At 39.1% G+C, this 23,366-nt stretch overlaps 2 protein-coding genes across 15 annotated transcripts in view; one reads left to right on the top strand and one right to left on the bottom strand.

Moving 5' to 3' along the window:
- FAM13B (family with sequence similarity 13 member B) overlaps window positions 1-3,899 on the top strand; it is a 111,624-nt gene extending 107,725 nt beyond the window's left edge. For all 7 annotated transcript variants that reach the window (XM_058441231.1, XM_032157981.2, XM_058441233.1 and 4 more), the window contains 4 exons: window positions 854-937; window positions 1,032-1,195; window positions 2,023-2,124; window positions 3,723-3,899. In XM_058441231.1, the coding sequence (XP_058297214.1) occupies window positions 854-937; window positions 1,032-1,195; window positions 2,023-2,124; window positions 3,723-3,846 (474 nt within the window). In that variant the 3' untranslated portion in view covers window positions 3,847-3,899. The remainder of the gene's footprint in view (window positions 1-853; window positions 938-1,031; window positions 1,196-2,022; window positions 2,125-3,722) is intronic.
- Window positions 1,323-23,366, bottom strand: part of PKD2L2 (polycystin 2 like 2, transient receptor potential cation channel) — a 50,734-nt gene continuing 28,690 nt past the window's right edge. For 2 of the 8 annotated variants that reach the window (XM_058441235.1, XM_058441238.1), the window contains 7 exons: window positions 17,807-17,927; window positions 16,073-16,174; window positions 14,195-14,259; window positions 13,391-13,448; window positions 7,843-7,955; window positions 7,333-7,435; window positions 1,330-1,688 (listed from right to left, as the gene is read on the bottom strand). In XM_058441235.1, the coding sequence (XP_058297218.1) occupies window positions 1,545-1,688; window positions 7,333-7,435; window positions 7,843-7,955; window positions 13,391-13,448; window positions 14,195-14,259; window positions 16,073-16,174; window positions 17,807-17,927 (706 nt within the window). In that variant the 3' untranslated portion in view covers window positions 1,330-1,544. Of the gene's footprint in view, window positions 1,689-3,603; window positions 4,276-7,332; window positions 7,436-7,842; window positions 7,956-13,390; window positions 13,449-14,194; window positions 14,260-16,072; window positions 16,175-17,806; window positions 17,928-23,366 lie in introns of those variants that run through there. The other 6 variants (XM_032157984.2, XM_058441236.1, XM_058441237.1 and 3 more) reach the window with 6 other exon arrangements.

The following is a 23,366-nucleotide window of genomic DNA, read 5'->3' as shown; positions in this document are numbered from 1 at the left end:
AATTTAGATTAGTGGTTACCAAGGGCTAGGGGGAGAAGGCAAATGAGTGACAGCTAATGGGCACAGAGTTTCTTCTGAGGTAATGAAACGTTCCGAAATTAGTGGAGATGGTTGCACAAATTCGGTGCTAAATATACTAAAAACCACCAAATTATACATTTTAAAAGGGTGAATTTTATGATATATAATTATATCTTAATAAAGTTATTTTTAAAAAAGAGTATAGAATGGTCCTCAAACCAAAAAAGTTGACACCTATTTTTAAAAAGAAAAGTGCTTCCAATTAAACTATATGTATGTTCTTATCATTTAGAATTTTTTTTTTTTTGAGGCAGAGTCTTGGTCTGTTGCCCAGGCTGGAGTGTGGTGGTGCAACTCGGCTCACTGCAACCTCTACCTCCTGGGGTTCAAGTGATTCTCCTGCCTCAGCCTCCTGAGTAGCCGCAACTACAGGCACGTGCCACCACGCCTGGCTAATTTTTTGTATTTTTAGTAGAGGCGGGCTTTCACCGTGTTAGCCAGGATGGTCTCGATCTCCTTACCTGTGATCCGCCTGCCTTGGCCTCCCAAAGTGCTGGGATTACAGGCATTAGCCACCGTGCCTGGCCCATTTAGAATTTTTAAAATATCTGTTGTATGAGCTCTTTTAGACTTTTCTAGACATAAATTATCTTCCTTGTGCATAAATAAAAATATAAGCAAAAATAAATGTAGGCAGTTCCTAAAAAGATTTAAAGCAAATGTTTAAGATTTTGAAAATAAAGTTGAAGATTCATAACATAATGAAGTGAAGCTTCACTGGACACTTTGAATACTTAAAATGTAAAACGATTTATATTATTGATTGTTATAGGGATCTCCATCCACCAAGCGAAGGGGTCAGATGTTACAGCCGATCATAGAAGGAGAAACTGCACATTTTTTTGAAGAAATCAAGGTAATCTTTTAAAGAAATAATTATCTGATTCCTTCCCTAAGGGAAAAGTTCAAAGACAAGGCATGTTTGATTCTCTGTTTGGATATCTTTTTAGGAGGAGGAAGAAGATGGTGTTAATCTGTCCTCTGAGTTAGGTGATATCTTGAAAACTGCAGTACAGGTACAGTCTTCATTAGAAAACTCTGAATCTGATGTTGAAGAAAATCAAGAAAAACTGGCTCTGGATCTCCGATTGTCAAGTTCTCGAGCAGCTTCTATGTATGTATGCTGATTTGTGATTTTAGCCTATTTTTATAATAAAATGTATATGCCAAGAAATTTGATGTTAAATGAGCATTGAGGAATTAATAGGAGATGAATCAAGAATTTATCAAAGGACACATGCTTTTTAAGTGTGATTTGCAAATATTTATTGTCATTCCTATTTTTAAATAAAACATTACTGTGTTTCAAAAAATTAAAAAAAAAATCTGGCCAGGCACAGTGGCTCATGCCTATAATCCCAGCACTTTTTGAAGCTGAGGCAGAAGGATCCCTTGAGGCCAGGAGTTCAAGACCAGCCTGGGCAACACAGTGAGACCCAGACTTTATAAAAAATTTTTTTAAATTAGCCAGGGGTGGTGGTGTGCACGCGTAGTCCCAGACACTTGGGAGGCTGAGGCAAGAGGATCACTTGATTCTCTGTTTGGAGGGTGTTGAGGCCACTGTCGCACCGCTGTTCCAGCCTGGGCGACAGAGTGAGACTCTGTCTCTAAAAAAGGAAACAAACAAAATCCTACAGTTGATTTATAACAAAGTACAGGAACTAGTTGCGAGTTGATCTTTTTGTTCTATATCCACTTCTTTACCTTTGGATGATACGGTGTATGTCACTGGTTCTGAGCCCTGACTTCACTGGGAAGATTTTAAAGTACTGATGCTTGAGTCCTTCAGCTATTCTGATTTCATTTGTTTGCGGTGGAGCTTAGGCATTGGTAGACCTAAGAGTTCCCCAGCTGCTTTTAATTAGCAGCCAGAAATAGAACCTCTCTTAAGAATATAATGAATCAAGTGTGCCCTTCAGTATTTTACCATTTCAATTCTAGGCCTGAATTATTGGAACAACTTTGGAAAGCCAGAGCTGAAAAAAAGAAACTACGCAAAACATTGCGGGAATTTGAAGAAGCATTTTATCAACAAAATGGAAGGTTTGTTGAGCATCACAAAATTGAGTCATCTTTCTTCTCTAACTCACAAACTGACCATATGTTGAAATAATGGAATACATGGGATTAGAAATTGTGCATATAGGATGCTAGCACTGAAAAATTTTAAAACATTCCTTTATGCTCTGAGGCCCTGCTTTTAATGGCCAGGAATAGTCACAGCTAGTGTAAACAACATCTGATTAACTATTTTCAGATTGTCCTAGGGAGCCTTGGTTGTATTGCAGTGATTTTATATTCTTCAATTCTACATCCTTACCCTTTTGGGAGTGGTTGTTAAATGAGATACCTCTTATTTTAGAAAGGATCCCATGACAGGAGTGGTATCCTCAACTAGTTTGGATTTTTTATTTTATACTGAGACCATTGTGTTCATACTGTGTGTTGAGGTTGCCCGTTTCCAAGGTATATAACAGTGTGCCAGGCATGTGGCTCCTATAATACAGTATGGCACGTGCCTTTATCTAACTAGGTAATGCACAGTTGACTTGGAAGGGCTCTTTTTAAAAACTAAGAAAAATACATTCCAATTCTGATGGTGGCCAGAAGTTTGGGTTCAGTTATCTCAGGCCTGAGAAACATTTTTCTAAGTAGCTGGGTAATCTTACCAAGCTGATAGCTAATATTACAAATTCTAAAATATCTGTACTTTAATTCCCTTTGCTTTATGAGTCTCCTATATAGGTTGGCACATATGGTTAAAAAAAATCTGAAGTGGGCTGGGCGCAGTGGCTCACATCTGTAATACCAGCACTTTGGGAGGCCAAGGCGGGTGGATCACGAGGTCAGGAGATCAAGACCATCCTGGCTAACGCAGTGAAACTCCGTCTGTACCGAAAAATACAAAAAAAATTAGGCAGGTGTGGTGGCGGGCACCTGTAGTTCCAGCTACTCTAGAGGCTGAGGCAGGAGAATGGTGTGAACCCGGGAGGCGGAGCTTGCAGTGAGCTGAGATGTCGTCACTGCACTCCAGCCTGGGTGACAGAGCGAGGCTCTGTCTCAAAATAAATAAATTGAAGTGCAGAAATGCATTTTTTCAAGTGTCTACTGTTTCATTGTATTATTGGAAGAAAATTTTGCTTATAATTAGGATAGTTTGATGCTTTAGCTAGCAATTAAACTGAATTGCATTGGATCATTACTATAAAGTTAGAAAATTACTCTTGTTGCAGGTAAGATAGTTTACTTTTACATCTCAATTCACTGGAGCCTCAGTTAACTAAATGTATTAAATAACTCAGTGTAGCCTCCAACACTTAATAGACACTCACTGACCTGGCAGAGTCTAGCACTGGATGTCCTGTTAAAATATTGGGTTTCCTCCAGTTATCTGTATTGATTATTTGTAAGTATAGCATCATTTAATCTATCAGTAGAGAAGTCCATCAAAAATTTTAGAAGTGTTCCTTGGGGATGAGGGTATTAGTTCAATAACCTTTTTTTTTTTTTTTTTTTTTTTAGCAGAACAACTTTTTATTTGAACTTATATTTAGTAACAGTATGTCTCATATTAAGACAACTTTTGGATCTTTTTTTCCAAATGATCTCTAGAACATTACAAATTTTATTTTCTCCCCTAGGAATGCCCAGAAAGAGGATCGTGTTCCAGTGCTTGAGGAGTACAGGGAGTACAAGAAAATTAAAGCCAAGCTTAGGCTTCTTGAAGTTCTTATAAGCAAACAAGATTCTTCAAAATCCATATAAGATACGTTCCTTGAAAATTCATATCATAAAGTCAGTTGTATTCCTTGAAGCTATCATCGTGTGTACTTGGCTGGTACTTAAATTCGTTTTGTCAGGCACTCAGAGAATCTCATTTTGTACTTGGTTGTGGTGCCACTAAACAAAACAAATGATGGGAGAGTAAGTAGGCCCTCTCAAGGGAGCGTAAGTGATGTTCCATATTAACCACAGACTGTCCTCTCCACCTTTAGCAAACATATGATTTCCTTCATTGTTTTGTACTACAGATACATCCTTTTAGCAAAAGACTAGAATTTTATCCTTTCAACTTCAAGAACTTTGGAAATGCAAGCTTTTTGTTATTACCAACTTTTTGTTTCTCATTACTGAAGAAAATTGGAGGAAAATCTTCATACTGAATTCTTCTGTTGCCTTTTTCTTACAGAATGACTGAAAATTTGAAAGAAAAGCCTATAAAAGTACACATATGCAACTGTGTTCTCTGTTTTCCTAGAAAACCAAAATCAAACTGAGATTTCAAGTCCTACTGTGGAACACCTTTCTGTTTAATTCCCAAAGTGACACCTTCTCACAAGTAGTATGTTAGTAAAATTTTGCAATTCACTGGTCACACAGCTCCCGGATGAAGATAACAGTTGGTAGACCAAAAAGTGACCTTGCTTAGTATATTGAAAACACACACCACACATCACACACAGAACTGAATCATACCACATGCTGCCTATGGGACTTCAGTTACTGTTTCCTGAGTTACTGTTTATCCGCTGGCAATGGTGTGATTTGTCTGGATCAGATCTGCGCTGTTCCCCAACCCACCTCCAGATAATGTGAGAAAATAGCCACGTCAGTATGTAGGAACTCTGATGGTGCTCAGATTTGTGTGTTCAATCAATGGGCTTAAATCAGCAAAATATTATGCTTAAAGTAAATCTTCTTAACAAGGGCTCTACCACTGCATTTTCACATGTACCTTCAGGGGGTTATCTTTGTTTTTCCCCTCCTGTTTTAATCAGCAAAATCCATACCAAAACAACAACAACAACGCCCTCTTAAGCGACCACCCTTTGGTCAGTCATCACATGCTGTTTAAAGCAGCTGTTTACAGGATGTGTAGTGGTATGCCCCTTGTCATATACTCTTAGCACATCTTTTTTTCCTTTGGCTTTGCATGGCTTTTCTTCAGGTACTGTCTTGGTATCATTTTGCTAATCATTGTTACAGAATGGTGACTTCATTTGTGCTAACAATACAACAGCAGATTTGGGTCAGGCTTAATCTAAGTGTTAACTTTTTTTTCCTGGTGTTTTTTTGGATTGATGACTGTCTCACTTTGACTATACCCATGTTTTGCATGCAATGACTCATGCATGGTTTTCTTAACTAGCTATTATTAACAATTTGTTCCATATAAAAATGGAATTTTGCAACATCCTTTAATAAGGTGAGGGAAGCATGAACCTCAGACTTCTGGCACTATTACATAGTAAGCACATGAAGTAGTTTGATAATAAATAGCAGTTCTAGTACTTCACATTTCACCCGTGTGTGCAATGCCTTTTTTTGGGGGGTGGGGGGTGAGGGAAAACCTAGTAGTGAATGTGTAGTTGGGGAATAAAAAAAAGCACTAAATCCTGCCCTTTTTGTGTGGTTTCCTTTTGATACAACTAGGTTATTCATAATGTATACCTAGAAAAGTGAAATTGAAAATGCCAAAAGATCTGTCATTTTTATTTGAATCCGTCATGCAGTGTACATTTCAGATAATTTCCTTCAGTCTCCAGATAGGAGTGTATCCAAACATCTAATTTTATGTGCACTGTGTATTTTCTATGAATGTTTTATTTTATATACCACATGCAAAAATGTCCATATGCACTATTTAAATGTTTTAAATAATATATTCCTTCTTTATAATGCTAAATCTATATGAGTACCATATTTTTATAAGTCAGTGGCCTGACTGGTTTCATTTTAGAATTAACAGCTGCTTCATGATGTTATTCAATGTTAATGTTTGGCTGTGAGTAGAATATGTAAAAGTGGCATGGCAGCACTTATGCTCTGTGACAGTATTGTGTGTCATAGTTGAGCAGTAGCTGGTAGAATTAGGCAGTTGGTGATAGTTTTACTTTGGTACAAATAAAAACTGTATATCTATATACAAATAATATATAGATATATATGTCGACCAGTATAATTGCATTGCTGTGTCTGGCACTTCATTGTACAGACTTTTGTAATAAAAGAACTTGAAAGTTCTAAGTCATTGTAAATGTATGTTTGTTTTTCCACTGGGCTTAAAAAAAAAAAAAAAAAAAGACCTCAAGTGTTCCCTCACCTTAGGCTTCGTTTAAATGATCCCACCCAGGGGCGATGGTAGGGAATAACAGGGTCACTAAACTATTTGGCTGGCTACGACTCTGGGAAATGGTAAGACAGGGAAAGGCCATGTTCATTCCCTTGTGCAAATCTAGGGAGAAGCCGCAGAGAGAACAGTTAGCATTTCTTGTTACAATGAATTATCCTATTAAGAACACTTGATGTACGGTCTCTTAAGAGAAGAGCTTGTCCTGAGGAAGGTGAGTAGTAATCTAAAAATGTCTTTATATTTGAGTTTTAAAATTCAGGGACTGTTGAGCACCAATGTGGAAGTTGAGTGCTACGGTCAAATGATGTTGCTTGGGCTAAGAGAACATATGGCTATCGTAGGGGGGCTTACATAGCCTAGAAAAATTAGAAGAGTTTCTCTCCAATTTCCAAAATGCCAGCACTTTCCAACCCTCCAAATAAGGCTGTTACAGCATCCTCATTTACACTTTCTAAACATAACTTCTTATGACAGTGATACGCCTACCCTGCTCTGTATTTTATTTTTGGGAAACCTTAAATGCATTACACCTTAGAAATGGTCTAGGTAAATTTCCAGTTTGAAGATGTTAGTGAAATTTCTGTAGGTGGCTGGGGAGTTTGTTCTACACTTTGGCTTTTTCCAGAAGACTTCAAATTCTAAAGAATGGAGGGGAGGTTACTTTACTTTGGTCTTATATAATGGTTTCCCAGAATCCTAAGCCTTTATTAATTTATCTGTGGCCAAAGGAATTCAGAACATGGTACCTGATGCACTTGATAGCATCAGTAGTTTTTCTACTCTGTAACTATGAGAAAACTGTCTTTATCTACTTACTGAACTACTGGAGACCTGCCCCATGAACTAGAAGCATTTTCTTGTACTTTTCTTTTACTTTTCTAGAATTTGATAATAAACCTCATTATAAAATCCTTTGTACCAGTGTGTGTATACTGGAGGCTTGTCATAATATGCATGGATTGTACAGTGAGTCCCTGCCAGAGGCACTTAGTTCTGACCCTAAGGATAGTTTGATGATAGGTTGTTTAGTACTTTTTAAAGTGTGCCTGAAAAGGGCACAAGTTTATGAAGTAATACATGAATAAGAAATGCTCAGTGATTGCATCACAGATTCTTACCTCCACTTGTCTCAATACCATAGAGCTGAAACCTTTCTCACCACTTGATTTAGCTTCAAATTGATGTAATTCCTTCTGCAGCTCCACAGCATATAAAAAGAGTCTAGAAAATTTTGAAGGAAGTAGAGAATGAGTCAGTAATACACTTTCATATATAGACAGCAAGTTACTAGTGCGAAATGCTTTGGGAAGATAGAATTGTAAGCGCCTAAAACATGCCTCTTGTGGCCAGTTACAGATCTAATATTCTAAAGCTGTGTGGAGAACAGGATGCTATGCAAATAAAATATAAATGGCAGTTTCTGTTATTTAGAGATACAGGGATGTAATCAAAAGCTTCTCACCTTTTAAGCAAATGGAGTCATACGCAACTTTAAAATTGGATAGAAATTAAATAAAGGCATCCCAATAGAATAAGGTTTTGGGTTCAGGAAAATAATGTGTTTAACTCATGTCCTTAATTCCCATGTCGTGATATCCCGTAATAGTCTGGTTAGAACATAAGCTTACTCTCGAAATTGTTCGTGAGTGACAGGCTGGTAGTCATCTGGAAATTCCATGGAATAATACTTTTTCTCAAGCCTCTCTTTCCATTTTTTCATCTGCTCTGCCTTTTGAATCTCCTGTCAGGGTAGAGGACAAGTAAAGGCTGCAATCTTTAGTTCTCTATTTCAAGTCTTTGGCACACAAGCATCACAGGGTTGAGGATCTTAAGCTGTTCTCCTCTCCAGCCCTCAGATTTTGAGCCCTGCCGACTTTGTGCCCTGCCTGGATTTTAGATCTGTGCATCAGCAAAGTCACTTCAGAGGACTTGATTGGTGTAATTGCTGTCTAGCATAGATAGGGAAGCTTTGTAAACAAATTATAAATTACATTTCACTGCCTTTTTCCTTTAGCATCTCCATCTAAATTATTTTCTTTCTTGTGGTCAAAGCTAAGATGTTCTTTCTGTGCCTCTGTTCTTTAGCAAATGTAACTAGTAATTAGATTCAAAGTGTATCTGTGGGTATTTTTGGCCTTTCCAGCAGCTTCTCAGCCAGATGACTTCAAAACCCCCTCTTTGTAATTACTGCATTGGTTAGTCAATGTGTGTACTCCAATCTGTCTACGTATCCAAAAACAAGCCCTTTGTACCACAAAATTTGTTACTGAACCTCCCTGTGGACTGTTCTCACTACCACCCGCTTTCCTTACAGTGTCCAAATACCTTTTTCCCAGCTACAGATAAAAAGGGCCTGTGTGTTGTGGAAAATAACCATAGCACTAGAAAAAGGTAAAGAAAGAGGAGACAATGCACCCAGATGTGATTCAAAACCTTCTCAGTAAATTGGTATGATACTTCCCTGCTCCAGCAATAACGCCAGGTAGCAAAGTGGATCCCTTTATTAGGGTTCTGATTACCTTCCTCAGAGAGGATGGTGATGCCTAGTGCCATACACTCTGTGGTTGCTTGATAAGTGTATACTCTTCTGGTCAGAGAAACTGTCTTAGAGAGTGCCTTTCTTTAAACCAACATTTTTTTTCTTCGTGTGTGACAGTCTCTCTGTCACCCAGGCTGGAGTGCAGTGGCACGATCTCGGCTCACTGCACCCTCGCACTCTATCACCCAGGCTGCAGTGCAGTGGCGCAATCTTAGCATTCAATGTGGAAGTTGAATGCTAACCACCCCTCCCGGTTCAAAGGATTCTCCTTCCTCAGCCTCCCGAGTAGCTGGGATTACAGGCGTGCACCACCACATCCGGCTAATTTTTGTATTTTTTTAAGTAGAGACGGGTTTCGCCATGTTGGCCAGGCTGGTCTTGAACTCACAGCCTCAAGTGATCCACCTGCGTCGGCCTCCCAACGTGCTGGGATTACAGGTGCGAGCCACCACGCCCAGCCTTAAATGAACATATTCGAAGCAGCAAAGGATGGCTTTCAATCCTAGTTTTGTTTTGGACACATTACAGCACCCATGGTTTGGCTCATTTACTAATACTTTTAATGTGCTAAAGTGGTAGTCTCTGAAACCATTTCTAAATGACCAGGCCAATTATAAAGTGGATGTGTTAGTAATAAAGGTAGAATAGACTGTGTAGTAAACTTATTTTAAAAACCTATCTCAGCCGTCACTCTTTTTGTGAAGCCTTCCTTGACACTCAAGAGGGAAGTGGTACCTTTCCTCATAAGCTGAGAACCAACTCTTTGGTGACCCTTGCTCCAAGCTCCTAGGTCCTGGTCGCCCTACCTCCTTCCCTTTTGGTAGCTGCCTCCTGCAGTTAGTTGTCTCTGGGTGATCTTCATGTTCATATTGTCCCTTATACTCCTGTAATATCTCAGAAGCAAATTCTGTATACTAGACTCCCTCTTTTTAAACTACCTAAGTGATTTCTGTTTTTCTGACAACTCTTAACTGATGAATAATTGGTAGCAGGGGAGACCCAAAGAAACAGACCCTCATAGATAGCATGCTTCCACCAAGGGGCACAACAATTGACTTAAACTGAATTTGAGACTGCCACCTGACCATTTGGAATTCTTCATGCCTACAGAACCAGCAGGGAAAGAAGTGGTTATTTATGTGTTGAGATGATTGATCCGAATTACCAAGGGGAAATTGGATTACTGCCACAAACTAGCACAGAGCAGACTGTGCCCAAGGGATTCTCTGGGGTGCCTCTTAATACTTACATGTCCAAAAGTAAAAGGTAATGGGAAACCACAGCATTCCGTTAAAGGCAGGACCACTGAGAGTTCAGATTCTGAACTAATTAAGGTTAATCCTAATGCAGCTGGCTGAGCTCTTGGCTGTAGGCAAAGGGAATGATACGTACGGAATGGGTAGGAGAAGGAAGTTACAAATCCAACTGTAGCCTTGTAATCTGTTACAGAAACAAAGACTAGCCCCTATTCCTATTTCCTTCTTTGCTTGTTATGTGTATATTTTCTTTCTCCTTTATCTAAGGAATGCTGGTGGTGGCTAACTGTGGTTTAAACATTAGGTTGCAAAGTATTCTTAAGGAATTGTGGTTCAACTAGAAGAGGTCATAATATCCACAGATGGATACAATTACTTTTGGGACTTTGCTTCTCCCTTTTTAGGGAGAAGGTGAAAGTACCTTCATTTGTATAAAGGATAGTTTGATCTTACTGGATAGAAGCTTGGAATCGTCATTTTATGGAAGTGCAAATGGTATGCCACAAGAGTGGAATGGACCAACTGTTTACAGCTCAAAATTTACCCTCTTATACTCTGTGATGTTGGTTTTAGGCTTTGTAAGCTTCATTCCCTAAACTCTTAATACCTGGATTCCTGTTAGATTCTGCCAGTATTTGCAGGATAGAGGGGAGAAAGATCGTGTTTTTTTTTGTTTTTTTTTTTGGTTTGTTTTGTTTTTTGTTCTGTTTCTATTGGCATTGCTTATGCAATGGTAATTATCTCCAGCAGCAGTGGCTCCAGCTGTAGCATCTAGCTGCTTTTGGCATACTCAGAAGCAGCCTCGTCACACCCACTCAAGAAGTAACAGATTGAGTATCCCTAATCGGAAATCTGAAGTGTTCGAAATCCAAAACTTTAGCACCTCCATGACTCTCAAAGGAAATGCTCACTGGAGCATTTTGGATTTCAGATTTTTGAATTAGGAATGCTGAACCAGTAGGTATTTAATGCAGATATTCCAACATCCAAAAAAAAATCTGAACTCTAAAACACTTCTGGGTCCCAAGCATTTTGGATAAAGAATACTCAACCTTTATCAGCAGCAGCAGTGAGGTACCTTCTAATCACAGGACTGAGCAACAGCTCCACAAGCCCCTTCTCTAAGATAGTAGGTTCTAGTAACACCACCTTGTGTAATCTTAGCCCTAGGAGTGGTAACCTCTTCCTGCAGTCGTTATTTATGGGTTTCCTCAGTGTTGTCATTTCACTTTTTTCTGTCTTTTAATACCTGTGTAGTAACCAATTCACTGTAGTATATTTTCTCTATTTGAAATACATATTGTGGTTTCTGAGTGGGCTGTGATTCATAGATGTAGTACGTTTTCTCATTTGGTCAGGTGTATTTTCGTGTCTTTTTTTTTTCTTTTTTTTTTTTTTGAGACAGTTTCGCTCTTGTTGTCCAGGCTGGAGTGCAATGGCGTGATCTTGGCTCACTGCAACCTCCACCTCCTGGGTTCAAGCAATTCTCCTGCCTCAGCCTCCCAAGTAGCTGGGATTACAGGTGCACACCACCACGCCCAGCTAATTTTGTATTTTTTAGTAGAGATGGGGTTTCAGCATGTTCACCAAACTCCTGACCTCAAGTGATCCACCCACCTCAAGTCTCCCAAAGTGCTGGGATTACAGGTGTGAACCACCATGCCTGGCCGTATTTTTGTGTCTTTAAGGAATGTTTAAAGTTTTTTCTTATCTTGGTTTTGAACATTTTGTTAATTGCTGGGCATTTTCTACTTTGTTGCTGTTTTTACCAAACCAATTGATGTTTGCATATATGACATTTATGTAAATTATTTTTCCTACCACTTTACCTAATTATCTTTTTATTGTAATTTTTCAGATCATCGTATACCTAGAAAATTGAAGAGAATCATAAGTAAAGGCAGTTTTACTTTTTTCAATTAGAAATACCTCTAATGTAGTTCTCTTATCTAATTGTTTTGACTTTACCCCTCCAATACATCACTGTCTTGTCCCTGACATGTTCAGTGTTTTCCTATTAAGTAAGGTGAAGAGGATAAGATCAATGTTTTTATCATATCAAGGAAGTATCATTGATTTTTATTTTTCCCCTCAAGATTGGGTGTTGAAACTTATAAAATACCCAGCATTTGTGGAAACTGATCATGCAGTTTTCCTTTTTTAATGCAGTGAATTATGTTAATTAGTTGATTACCCAATTTTGAACCATCTTTTCATGCCTAAAATAAATACTATCTGAATCTTGATACATTATTGTGTGCTGTTAGATTCTATCTGCTAATATTTTATTTAGGATTTTTGCTTCAAGATTTATATATGAGATTTTCTGTTTTGGGCACAATATATAGTAGTTTCATAAATGTAATTTGGGAGTTTCTCTTTTCTCTTTGCCAGGGTATTTTCTTTTTTTTCTTTGTTAGGGCAAAGAGGAATGGCTTAAATAGCTTGAAACTGTTTGCTCCTTAAAATATTGTAGAATTTCCTTGTGAAGACCATCTGATTGATTTTGGAGACGCATTTAAGTGAACCTGCGTCGTTCAAACCCATGTTGTTCAAGAGTCAGCTGTACTTTCCAGCCCTGGAATTAGCGAGACCTCGAAGGAGCCCCAGTTCGTTTTAGAGGAGAATGCTATTTGGAAGCCAAGATCTGGGTACTAGTGCTCATTGCTACTAGGGTGTCATTTCTTCTGGCCCTCATAGTGGATTGGACAGAGCTAGAAAATACATGTATGTACGCAAATAGATCTAGATTCCAATCCAGCACCACAAAGTTCACCTTCAGCCTTTCCATTTGTATAATTCCTTTATCTGAAAATGAGAACTTCAATATTTATTTGCTTGCTTATTATAGTCTCCTGACCCTGCTGCCTTCTTTCTGAGCATTTGGAGGGGAGAGGTGGTGACCAGAAGTAGAGCAATGGTTCACTTTTTTTTTTTTTAAGTGGTAGTGGTAATAGTATATTTAAGGAACATAGATGTTCCTTAAATTCTGCTATTGTCAGATATATGTTACATATTACAATTTTTGAAATACAAAATTGTTAAAGTAATTCATCACATTAGTGATTACAAGAGGAAAGTTATCAAATCATCTCCATAGAGTATACTCACTATGAATACCCAGTGTGATATTCACACAGTGAGTGTACACCTGTAGGATTAGGTATCTGGCTGAGAGTACAGGTAGGAGAGAGGAAGCGTCTGAAATCCAAATGGTTTGTCCTAAACATGAAAGGATCTAGATTCTGCGAGATTTATTTGGAGATGACAATTACTATTCTGAAAAACAGCAAATCATTTCAATTCTTAACCAGAGCATTTTTGTGAGCATATTTCTAATACAGCTACCACTTGTGTTTATGAAAAAAATTAAAATCTTACATTTTTGTCAAAGCCTTCTCTTCTGGCTTGTTCAGCCAAATCTCCGATGCCTTTGCTACTGAGAATATAAAATAAAAATCAGAGACAAATGACAATAAAAAAGGAAATGCCACCATAAAGTACAATCAGATCTGTAGTAAGGATCTGAATAATTTATTCCTGATAATGCTAATTATTTGGAAAATATGATCATTAACAAGTTCTTCAGAGTATCATATGTCATTAACTGTGAAAAAAATGTTTATGTTCCACTGCCAGAGTTCTGAGTTTGGGAAGTATTTTGACACCAAAGTCATTTAATAAATACAAGTGTAAATACAGTGTAAGTATAAGTATTGTCCATAAGTATTGTGCGTAAATGTTTTTATTTTTGTAGCCAAATAAATGCATTTAATTTAGACTAAAATTGTTTCTAACCTTTTTAGAGGGATTTTATTGTCCCCTCCAGCTTTCTCTTACAGCTTTTTCTGAGTAGGATGGCAGGCATTATATTAATTTTAAATTAGCTAGAATTTCATGATGTCCTCAGAAATTAGGAGGCACTCCTGGGTGTACTGGGTGTATTTAGAATCGCCACATAGGTTGATGGTTGTTTTGCAATTAAAACCTTACTCATGGCCAGGCACGGTGGCTCACGCCTGTAATCCCAACACTTTGGGGTCACCTGAGGTCAGGATTTTGAGACTAGTCTGACCAACATGGTGAAACCCCGTCTCTATTTTAAAAAAAAACAACCTTATAAGGTTCTCATATAATGTAGAACTTTAAAATGTTAAGTTAAACATTTGAGAGAAGTCATCTTACGTTTTCTTGTCTTCATCTTTTTGAGCTTTCTTCAATCTGAATTTCTCGAGAACATTTTTGTAACTCTGGACATAATTTAAAATAGTTTGAAAATTCATTAAAATATATCCTTGATTATTAATGTTTTATCAAAGTAAAATAAATATGGAATGCTTGTCCCTCTGGATTGCTACCCTAACGGACTGTGGAGGTAAATACTATGATTATCCTTCTTTCACCTCATTGCTACATATGGTTTACGCCTGCTGGTGAAAACCCAAAAGGGGTTCTTCTGTTGGGGGCATTACTCTGGAACTTGGAAAAAGCAAAAATCTTTAAAAAGCGTTAACATGCCGGGCACGGTGGCTCACACCTATAATCCCAGCACTTTGGGAGGCCGAGGCAGGTGGATCACGAGGTCAGGAGATTGAGACCATCCTGGCTAACAAGGTGAAACCCCGTCTCTACTAAAAAATACAAAAATTAGCCGGGCGTGGTGGCGAGCGCCTGTAGTCCCAGCTACTCGGGAGGCTGAGGCAGGAGAATGGCGTGAACCCGGGAGGCGGAGCTTGCAGTGACCAAGGTCGCGCCACTGCACTCCAGACTGGGTGAAAGAGCGAAGACTCCGTCTCAAAAAAAAAAAAAAAAAAAAAAAATGCGTTAACATGTATTGCCTTAAGGATGTTAACACTTTTAATGAATATAACCAACATCATATTCAAGTGATAAAAGATGTGGAAAAAAAGCAAACTAATTGGATAGCTTAACGGTTTTTTTGGTCTTGGACAAAGTTCGTAAACCCCACTAACCCTGCAGCACTAGGACCTCTTCTCTGTGAAGTGCTATGCTTTAGAAACATGGGGTATGCAGAGATGGCCAAACTGGCAGGGGAGATGTGACTGGTACACATATAACTGCTACAGCTCAAACTGAGGTAGATATTGAGAAGAGGACAGGACAGATTCCACTTTTTGAAGAATAGAGTGGTAGCAAGAGAGAAGAGCTGTAGGAACATTTCAGGGGTCAGAGAATGACTTGAGCAGAGGCTCAGAGGAGGGAGTGAGAACAAGCGTTACAAAACAAATTAGCCGGGACATACAATGTTGTAAATAGAGACAGAAAGGTAGAAACTATAGTAAAATTATAGTTAATGAAGATAGGTGAGGACTGTGAGACTTGAGGATTTGGAATATTCAGGTAAGGAATTCGGACTTGACAGGCCTAGGGAAACGGATAATCACATCTGGACTGGCACAGGGAAGAGGCTAGAATAGTCAGGAAATGTTACCATAGTGAAGGCTGGGTGAAAAGTACTGAAAGCCTCATCTAGTGGCAGTTAGAATTTAAAGTATTCCACAAATGTAAGCAAGAACTACAGAGATAAACTATACATATGCTGTGACAATAGACTACATAAGGGACAAGGAAACAAATTCTTTTCAAGGTTTTTGAGCCAGGAGTGACTTGAGAGGATAGTGTTGCCATGAACAGAAACAGGAAAGTGAGGAAGACAAGACACATGAAGTTCTGAGTTTAGATTGTTGATAGAAATTTAACAGCATCCAGAGCAAAAACTTTCCGGAAGGAAGAGAGGGTTTTATTATAATACTCAACAGTGCTTTGCATTTAGGAAATCACTCAATAACTATTTGATATATTGAACTCTGAAATAATTTTGGCTACATTTTTGAAGTCAGAGAGCATATCTCACTTCTGTAATAATGAAATAATGTGAATATGAGTAACACTGGATCAAAACACAAAACAAGCCCTGGGGGTGGGAAGGGGTGGGAGTGGGGAGAGCATGACCACTTGGGATTAAGTGGTATTCAAACTACAAGAAGATAAACTATATGAGATTTGTCTTAGAATTCTGATTAGGAAAGAAATTTGACTTACCTGTTTAATCATTTTACCAAGTTCAAAATCTGGCCTTCTGCCTATTGAATAATCAGCTTTCACTTCAGAATAGGTATCATTAATAATTGCCAAGAACATATTCTAGGGATAAGTATTCAAATAATTATTTCAATAAAAATTTAGTTTAAATGTTAGTGACTTTTAAACTAACAAGTTTTGGGTTGGTAAAATTATATTTAAATTTTAAAAGTAGGCCAGGCACGGTGGCTCACGCCTGTAATCCCAGCACCCAGGAGGCTAAGGTGAGTGAATCACTCGAGGACAGGAGTTCAAGATCAGCCTGGCCAACATGGCAAAATCCTGTCTCTACTAAAAATACAAAAATTATCCAGGCGTGGTGGTGCACACCTGTAGCCCCAGCTACTCAGGAGGTGGAGGCAGGAGAATCTCTTGAATCCAGGAGGTGGAGGTTGCAGTGAGCCGAGTGAGATCGCACCACTGCACTCCAGCCCGGGTGACAGAGCAAGACTCCGTCTCAAAAAAAAGAAAAAAAAAAAGGAAAAACAAAAAAAATCAAATTTTAAAAGTAACCCATATGCTCAAAAATGGGGAGATGACTATGCAGACAATAAAGTAGAATAGAAAATGTGTAGTGTGTGGGTATGGGCAAATATGTTTATGGCAAATGAGTAAAGCAGCATGTAAAAGAATGCATATGAACTGGTTATATATACACAAATTAATATTACATAATGGAAGAAAATTTAGAATGATGTAATTATGTGTTCATAAGGGCGTTTTTTGTTTGTTTTTGAGACAGGGTCCCACCCTGTTGCCCAGGCTGGAGTGCAGTTATGCGATCTCAGCTCATTGCAGCCTCCCACTCCCAGCTTCAAGCGATTCTCATGCCTCAGCCACCCAAGTAGCTGGTATTATAGGTGTACATCACCACGCCTAGCTAATTTTTGTATTTTTAGTAGAGACAGCATTTCGTCATGTTGCCCAGGCTGGTCTTGAACTCCTGAGCTCAAGCGATCTGCCTGCCTCTGCCTCCCAAAGTGCTAGGATTGTAGGTGTGAGCCACTGTGTCCAGCCAAGGATGTTTGTTGTTACTGTTTAAATTTACAGTCTTACTACAGCTCCTGCAAGTACTAATGTCCAGATAACACAAATGTAGAAAGGATGTTCTTACCCCACCAGCCCACCTTTCACTGTGGCCCAGCTCTGTCACCCTACGACTCTTGTCTGTCACCAGGGGATAACTTCCATGCCTGACAAAAAATGTTTTCATGGAGGACAGTACAATGCCTTGACTAGAAAGGCAAGGTTCCTTGGTTAGGGAGCCCAAATAGACTTGTTCTGAGCGCATGTGAGAGATCCATCCTGATAACTCCTGAAAACCACAACGTGGTAAGTGTTTAGCTGTAAGGGCCAAAAGCCATTGCAATATGGGCAGAATATTAATGGTCACATTCATGACTTGTGGCATGCATTGTCCCAGCCTGAAGAGACTTGGGACATTCCAATTATTTATGTGAGGGATTTAGCACATTCCCGTCTAAAACACCCAGAAATTAACTACTGTGATTACATTCTCCAACTTGAAAACAGTCACTGGACTAGTGAACCTGGATTACTAGGGATCCACACAACTCTTAATAAATGTAAAGTACTCTGACAGCTGAACAGAAATAATAGTTTATTCTAAATGAGTAATTTTATTTTTTATTCTAAAAAGTAAGAAATGTAAGGAATATATATTATCATTCTTACCAGCAAGACAAAGAACACAAAAAAGATGAAAGTGATGAAGTAAATGGGTCCCAAGATAGGATTGGCTTGCTGAATACTAGCAAAATTAAAATCTCCAAGAACAATTCGAAATTGTGCAAATCTTTAAGAAAGAAAAACATTAGAAAATATATACCTTCATGTACATACATGACAACTGATGAGAGTTACTAATGTCTCTAAGAGGATATCTGGCAGCATATGGCATATGCTTTCTGACTTTAATTATGTTAGTACAGAGTTATGTAAAATTGGATGTAGAAAATTCCCCTAAAGGAAAGACTTAAGGTACCTCAATAGCTGAACAGGTAATGTAGGAAATGACCACTTTAACGAATGTGAACTCACTGTTCATCTATAACTTTTTTTTTTTTTTTTGAGACAGTCAAACTCTGTCGCCCAGGCTAGAGTGCAGTGGTGCTACCTCAGCTCACTGCAACCTCTGTCTTCCGGGTTCAGGCGATTCTCCTCCCTCAGACTCCCAAGTAGCTGGGATTACAGGCGTGCACCACCATGCCCAGCTACTTTTTTTGTATTTTTAGTAGAGACAGCCTCACCATGTTGGCCAGGCTGATCTCAAACTTCTGGCCTCAAGTGATCCGCCCACCTCGGCCTCCCAAAGTGCTGGGATTACAGGCATGAGCCACCACACCCAGCCCACCTATAACATTTGAACCTGAGATACCTGTTTACTAACTGGTTTTGGCAGTGGCCTCCTTGGCCGGCTATGCCTGTGCCCTTCTAAACATTAGAACTTTGAATTGGTTCAACAAGTGATTTTTCAACTTGTAGAAGGTTTAGACCCACGAGCCCTAAACTTTCTAATGTCAGTGAAGTGAATTTTTGTCTTAACCAACTCTTAAATTCTGATAAAATAGGAATGCCAACAATTTGTCACTTGCTAGTCTCAAACAAGTGCTGATAATAATACTCAACATGATCCTAAGGTTTATTTTACCCTCTTTGTGATTTTTTTTTTTTTTTTTTTTTAGATGGAGTTTCGCTTTTGTCACCCAGGCTGGAGTGCAATGGCATGATCTCGGCTCACCACAACCTCTGCCTCCCAGGTTCAAGCAATTCTCCTGCCTCAGCCTCCCAAGTAGCTGGGACTACAGGTGTGTGCCACCATGCCCAGCTAATTTCTGTATTTTTAGTAGAGACAGGGTTTCACCATCTTGGCCAGGCTGGTCTTGAACTCCTGACCTCATGATCCACCCGCCTCAACCTCCCAAAGTGCTGGGATTACAGGCGTGAGCCACCATGCCTGGCCCTATTTTACCCTCTTTGATAGCCTGGTTTGATATGAAATACCACTTAAAATATTTCAAACCTCGCTTTTTCTAATTTTAAAGAAGGAAAATGAAGAAATTAAGACTTTGAGTAGCACAGTAGTAACAAGTAGAATTAGAATTTTCTAACTTGAAAATCTTATTTTCTCATTATTAACTTGCAGTGGTCTCACTAGACATATCAGGAATATCAGTTTAAATTATGTGTGTGTGTTCTTTATGAGGAAATTTGGAAAGAATTTTTTTTTTTTTTTTTGAGGCAGTGTTTCGCTCTTACCACCCAGGCTGGAGTGCAGTGGTGGGATCTTGGCTCACTGCAACCTGCATCTCTCCGGTTCAAGCGATTCTCCTGCCTCATCAGCCTCCTGAGTAGCTGGGATGACAGGCATATGCACCATGCCTGGCTTAATTTTTGTATTTTTAGTAGAGACAGAGTTTCACCACATTGGCCAGGTTGGTCTCAAATTCCTGACCTTAGGTGATCCACCCGCCTTGGGCTCCCAAAGTGCTGGGATTACAGGAGTGTGGAAAGAAATTTTTAATCGTATGTTGATAACTGCGTAATTGGTCAGTGAAAAGGGAGAAAGGCTGCTTGTCCCTTATTGCTTTTGCCAATCACATAAAAGGAGCAAAAAAGCTTTAATGAAGGAAGAAAAAGCATTCAAAGAAATGGGCTACATGAAGTCCTAGGACTCAGAGTTACCTGAGATTCCATCCTCGGTACCTAGCTAAGACCTGACCAAATCATACCTAAAGTATTTATCTTGCTTTTAATACTGATTTGTAATGCTTTCCTACGTAAGATAGAGAAAATACTGAATTGGAAGGAATTGGTAGAAAGTCTCACCACAAATCAAATATTTTTTCTGGCATAGGAGAATAAGAGGTTCTGTTTTAGTGTTTCTGCCATGATCTTTCATCTTTGAGTTGAAAAAAAAAAAAAAAAGATAAAGGAACCATTCTCATTCTTTTCTCCTCTCCAGATATTAGCTTAGTAACCAAAGCTTCCATTCAGCCCTTTTCCGTCAGGAAAGTGTTAAGATACTTCTGCTCTGTAATAGTGAGAATGACAAAAACTGAAGCATTTACTGAATGGTTAGAATCTCATAGAAACTGGAGGCTCCAAATACAGTGTCTCTTTTCTTAATTGGAGCTTAGTTTATCCATTTTGTTTCTTTTTTGCAAGCTAAAAGCACCATGACGCCTCAACATACAGGGTTATATTGAATGAAAATACTGTTTTGTAACTTTTTGATGCCCCTGTTAACTTTAGATAAGAGTTCTCCCTTATTGAATTAAAATAACTAAAAGCGTGTTTCATAAGAACATGCCATTTGTCATTAATAAGACTTTCCAGTCTCTCTCTTGGAGTCATTGATTGGGTCACTACAAGAGATTCATCTTTAACTTGAGGGTGTAGCAATTCAAGCTCCCTGCTTGATGTATAGAAGGGTGACTAGATAGTCCTGTCCCTACACACACACACACACACACACACACACACACACACACACACACACACACACACACACATTGTACAGGCCCTGGACCTTGCCTCTGTCTCCTTCCTGAGAGATGGCCAGCAACACAGTTTCTCAACTGTTTCTTCTGGATCAGAAAAAAAAAAAAAAAGATTCTTGGAAGGTGGAAGAGAACCATAGGAAACTATTTCTCCCCTGTCCCCATATAGACAACAATTACATGGGCAGAATCTGTCAGATGTACTACTTTGGAACTCTAGAGTCCATTGAAGAAGGCCTGCAACTTCCAGGGAAAGGCTTGGACAGTAAATTGCAGTTAATTTTGGACAATTTCAGCTTTTATCTCAATAGCTATGCATCCCCTACTCGTTAGCCTCATGGCTGGGATCCATGCACATGTTTGTGAAGCAGCTTGCATGTAGCTTATGGGAGCCATGTGGGGAATAAATACCATGTCTTTCAAATATCAGGGATCTGTGTGGTGATTGCTGATTGCTTCTTCTGATCGTGGGGATGCAGACACTGAGGTGAGCAGCCATTGTTGCATCTCCTCCATTGTTGCAAGACCATCGTCCTTCAGCTGCAGTAATGTCCTTGGGATTTAAAGGGCTGTTATCCTTCCCCTACCTCTCACTTTATTCTTCTCTTTTCCGTTTTTGGGATCCAGACATTAAAGAATAGAACATTCAAAACCAACTCCATATCAAGGGTAAGTTAGAAAGTCATTGTGCATGCCCAGGGAAAGGCATAGGCTGAGGAGAACCTGAGAAGACCTTAAGTGTGCAACTCAGGGTGATCCTTGGCATGGAGCCAGACTATAAAAATAAAAAATAAGAACAAAAAACGGCAAACCCTGGGCAAGGGGAAGAATCTGATTTTCAAAGTTATCACATTATTAGATTCAAATGTCTAGTTTGAATTTTTATTATTTTTTACTTTTTGTACAGACATGGTCTCCCTTAGTTTCCCAGACTGGTCTCAAACTGCTGGGCCCAAGTGATCCACTTGCCTTGGCCTCCCAAAGTGCTAGGAGGCTCACAAAGTGCAATGGCTCCAAAATGTGAGCCATCACACCCAGCCTGGTTTGAATTTTTAAAAAACACAAAATCACAAGACATACAAAGTTTGAATCTAAAAATTCACCAAAAAATCACCAGATACACAAAGAAACAGGGAAATATGAGCCATTCAATGGAAAAAACAAAAACAAGAAAAACGCACACTAGTAGATACTGTCTCTGAGAAAGACCAGATGGTGACCTACTACGAAGACTTTAAAATAACTGTCTTAAAGATGCTGAAAGAACTAAAGGAAAACATGGATAAAATAAGAAAACATGAACAAAATGGAAGTATCAATAAAGAGAAAACCTAAGAAGAAACAAAAAATTCTAAGATGGAAAAATAATAACCAAAATGAGAAATTTACTAAAGAGATTCAAAGGAAGATTTGAGCAGGCAGAAAAAAAGAATCAAGGAACTTGAAGATAGGATAATTGACATTATTGAGTCTGAGAAACAGAAAAAAGAAGAAAAGTGAACAGGGCTGGGTGGCTCATGCTTGTAATCCCAGCACTTTAGGAGTCCAAGACAGGTGGATCACCTGAGGGCAGGAGTTCCAGACCAGCCTGGCCAACATAGTGAAACCCAGACTCTACTAAAAATACAAAATTAGCTGGGTGTGGTGGCACACGCCTGTAAGTCCCAGCTACTCAGGAGACTGAGACAGGAGAATTGCTTGAACCCAACAGGCGGAGTCTGCAGTAAGCTAAGATCCCACCACTGCACTCCAGCCTGGGTGAGACAGAGTGAGATTCCCATCTCAAAAAAAAAAAAAAAAAAAAGAAAAGTGAACAGATACCAAGAGACCTGAAGGACACCATCAAGTAGACCAACATACACATTACAGAAGTTCCAAAAGGATTCTTATCCTTTTGGATAAGAGAAAGGTGCAGAGAGATTATTTGAAGAAATGATGGCCAAAAACTTCCCAAGTTTTATGAACAATATGAATTTAAACATCCAAGGAGCTCAGTGAACTCCAATAGAATGAACTCAAAGACAGCCACACCAAAACACATTATAGTCAAACTCAAAAGCCAAAGACAAAGAGAATCTTGACAGCTCATCACATACAAGGAATCCTCAAGAAGATTATCAGAGTATTTCTCATCAGAAACTTTGAAGACTACAAGACAGTGCACTGATATATTCAAAGTGCTAAAAGAAAAAAAAACGGTGGCAGCCAGGCTCAGTGGCTCATGCCTGTAATCCCCGCACTTTGGGAGGCCGAGGTGGTGGATCACAAGGTTAGGAATTCAAGACCAGCCTGGTTAACATGGCAAAACCCCGCCTCTACTAAAAATACAAAAATTAGCTGGGTGTGGTGGTGTGCATTGTAATTCTAGCTACTTGGGAGGCTGAGGCACGAGAATCACTTGGACCTTGGAAATTGAGGCTGTGGTGAGTTGAGATCACACCACTGTACTCCAGCCTGAGTGAAAGCGCAATACTCTGTCGCCAAAAAAAAAAAAAAAAAAAAAGAAGAAGAAGAAGAAAAGTGGCAACTAAGAATCTTACATCTGGCAAAACTCTCCTTCAAAAGTGAGGAAGAGGCCAGGCATGGTGGTTGAGACCAGCCTGGCCGACATGACGAAACCTCATCTCTACCAAAAATATAAAAAATTAGCCAGGTATGATGGTGCACACCTGTAATCCCAGCTACTTGGGAAACTGAGGCAGGAGACTTGCTTGAACCTGGGAGTCAGAGGT

Source organism: Hylobates moloch, unplaced genomic scaffold (assembly GCF_009828535.3).
Source record: "Hylobates moloch isolate HMO894 unplaced genomic scaffold, HMol_V3 SCAFFOLD_6, whole genome shotgun sequence".
Taxonomy (NCBI): domain Eukaryota; kingdom Metazoa; phylum Chordata; class Mammalia; order Primates; family Hylobatidae; genus Hylobates; species Hylobates moloch.
Note: the sequence above shows the minus strand (reverse complement) of the source record. Positions and strands in the feature narration are given on the sequence as shown.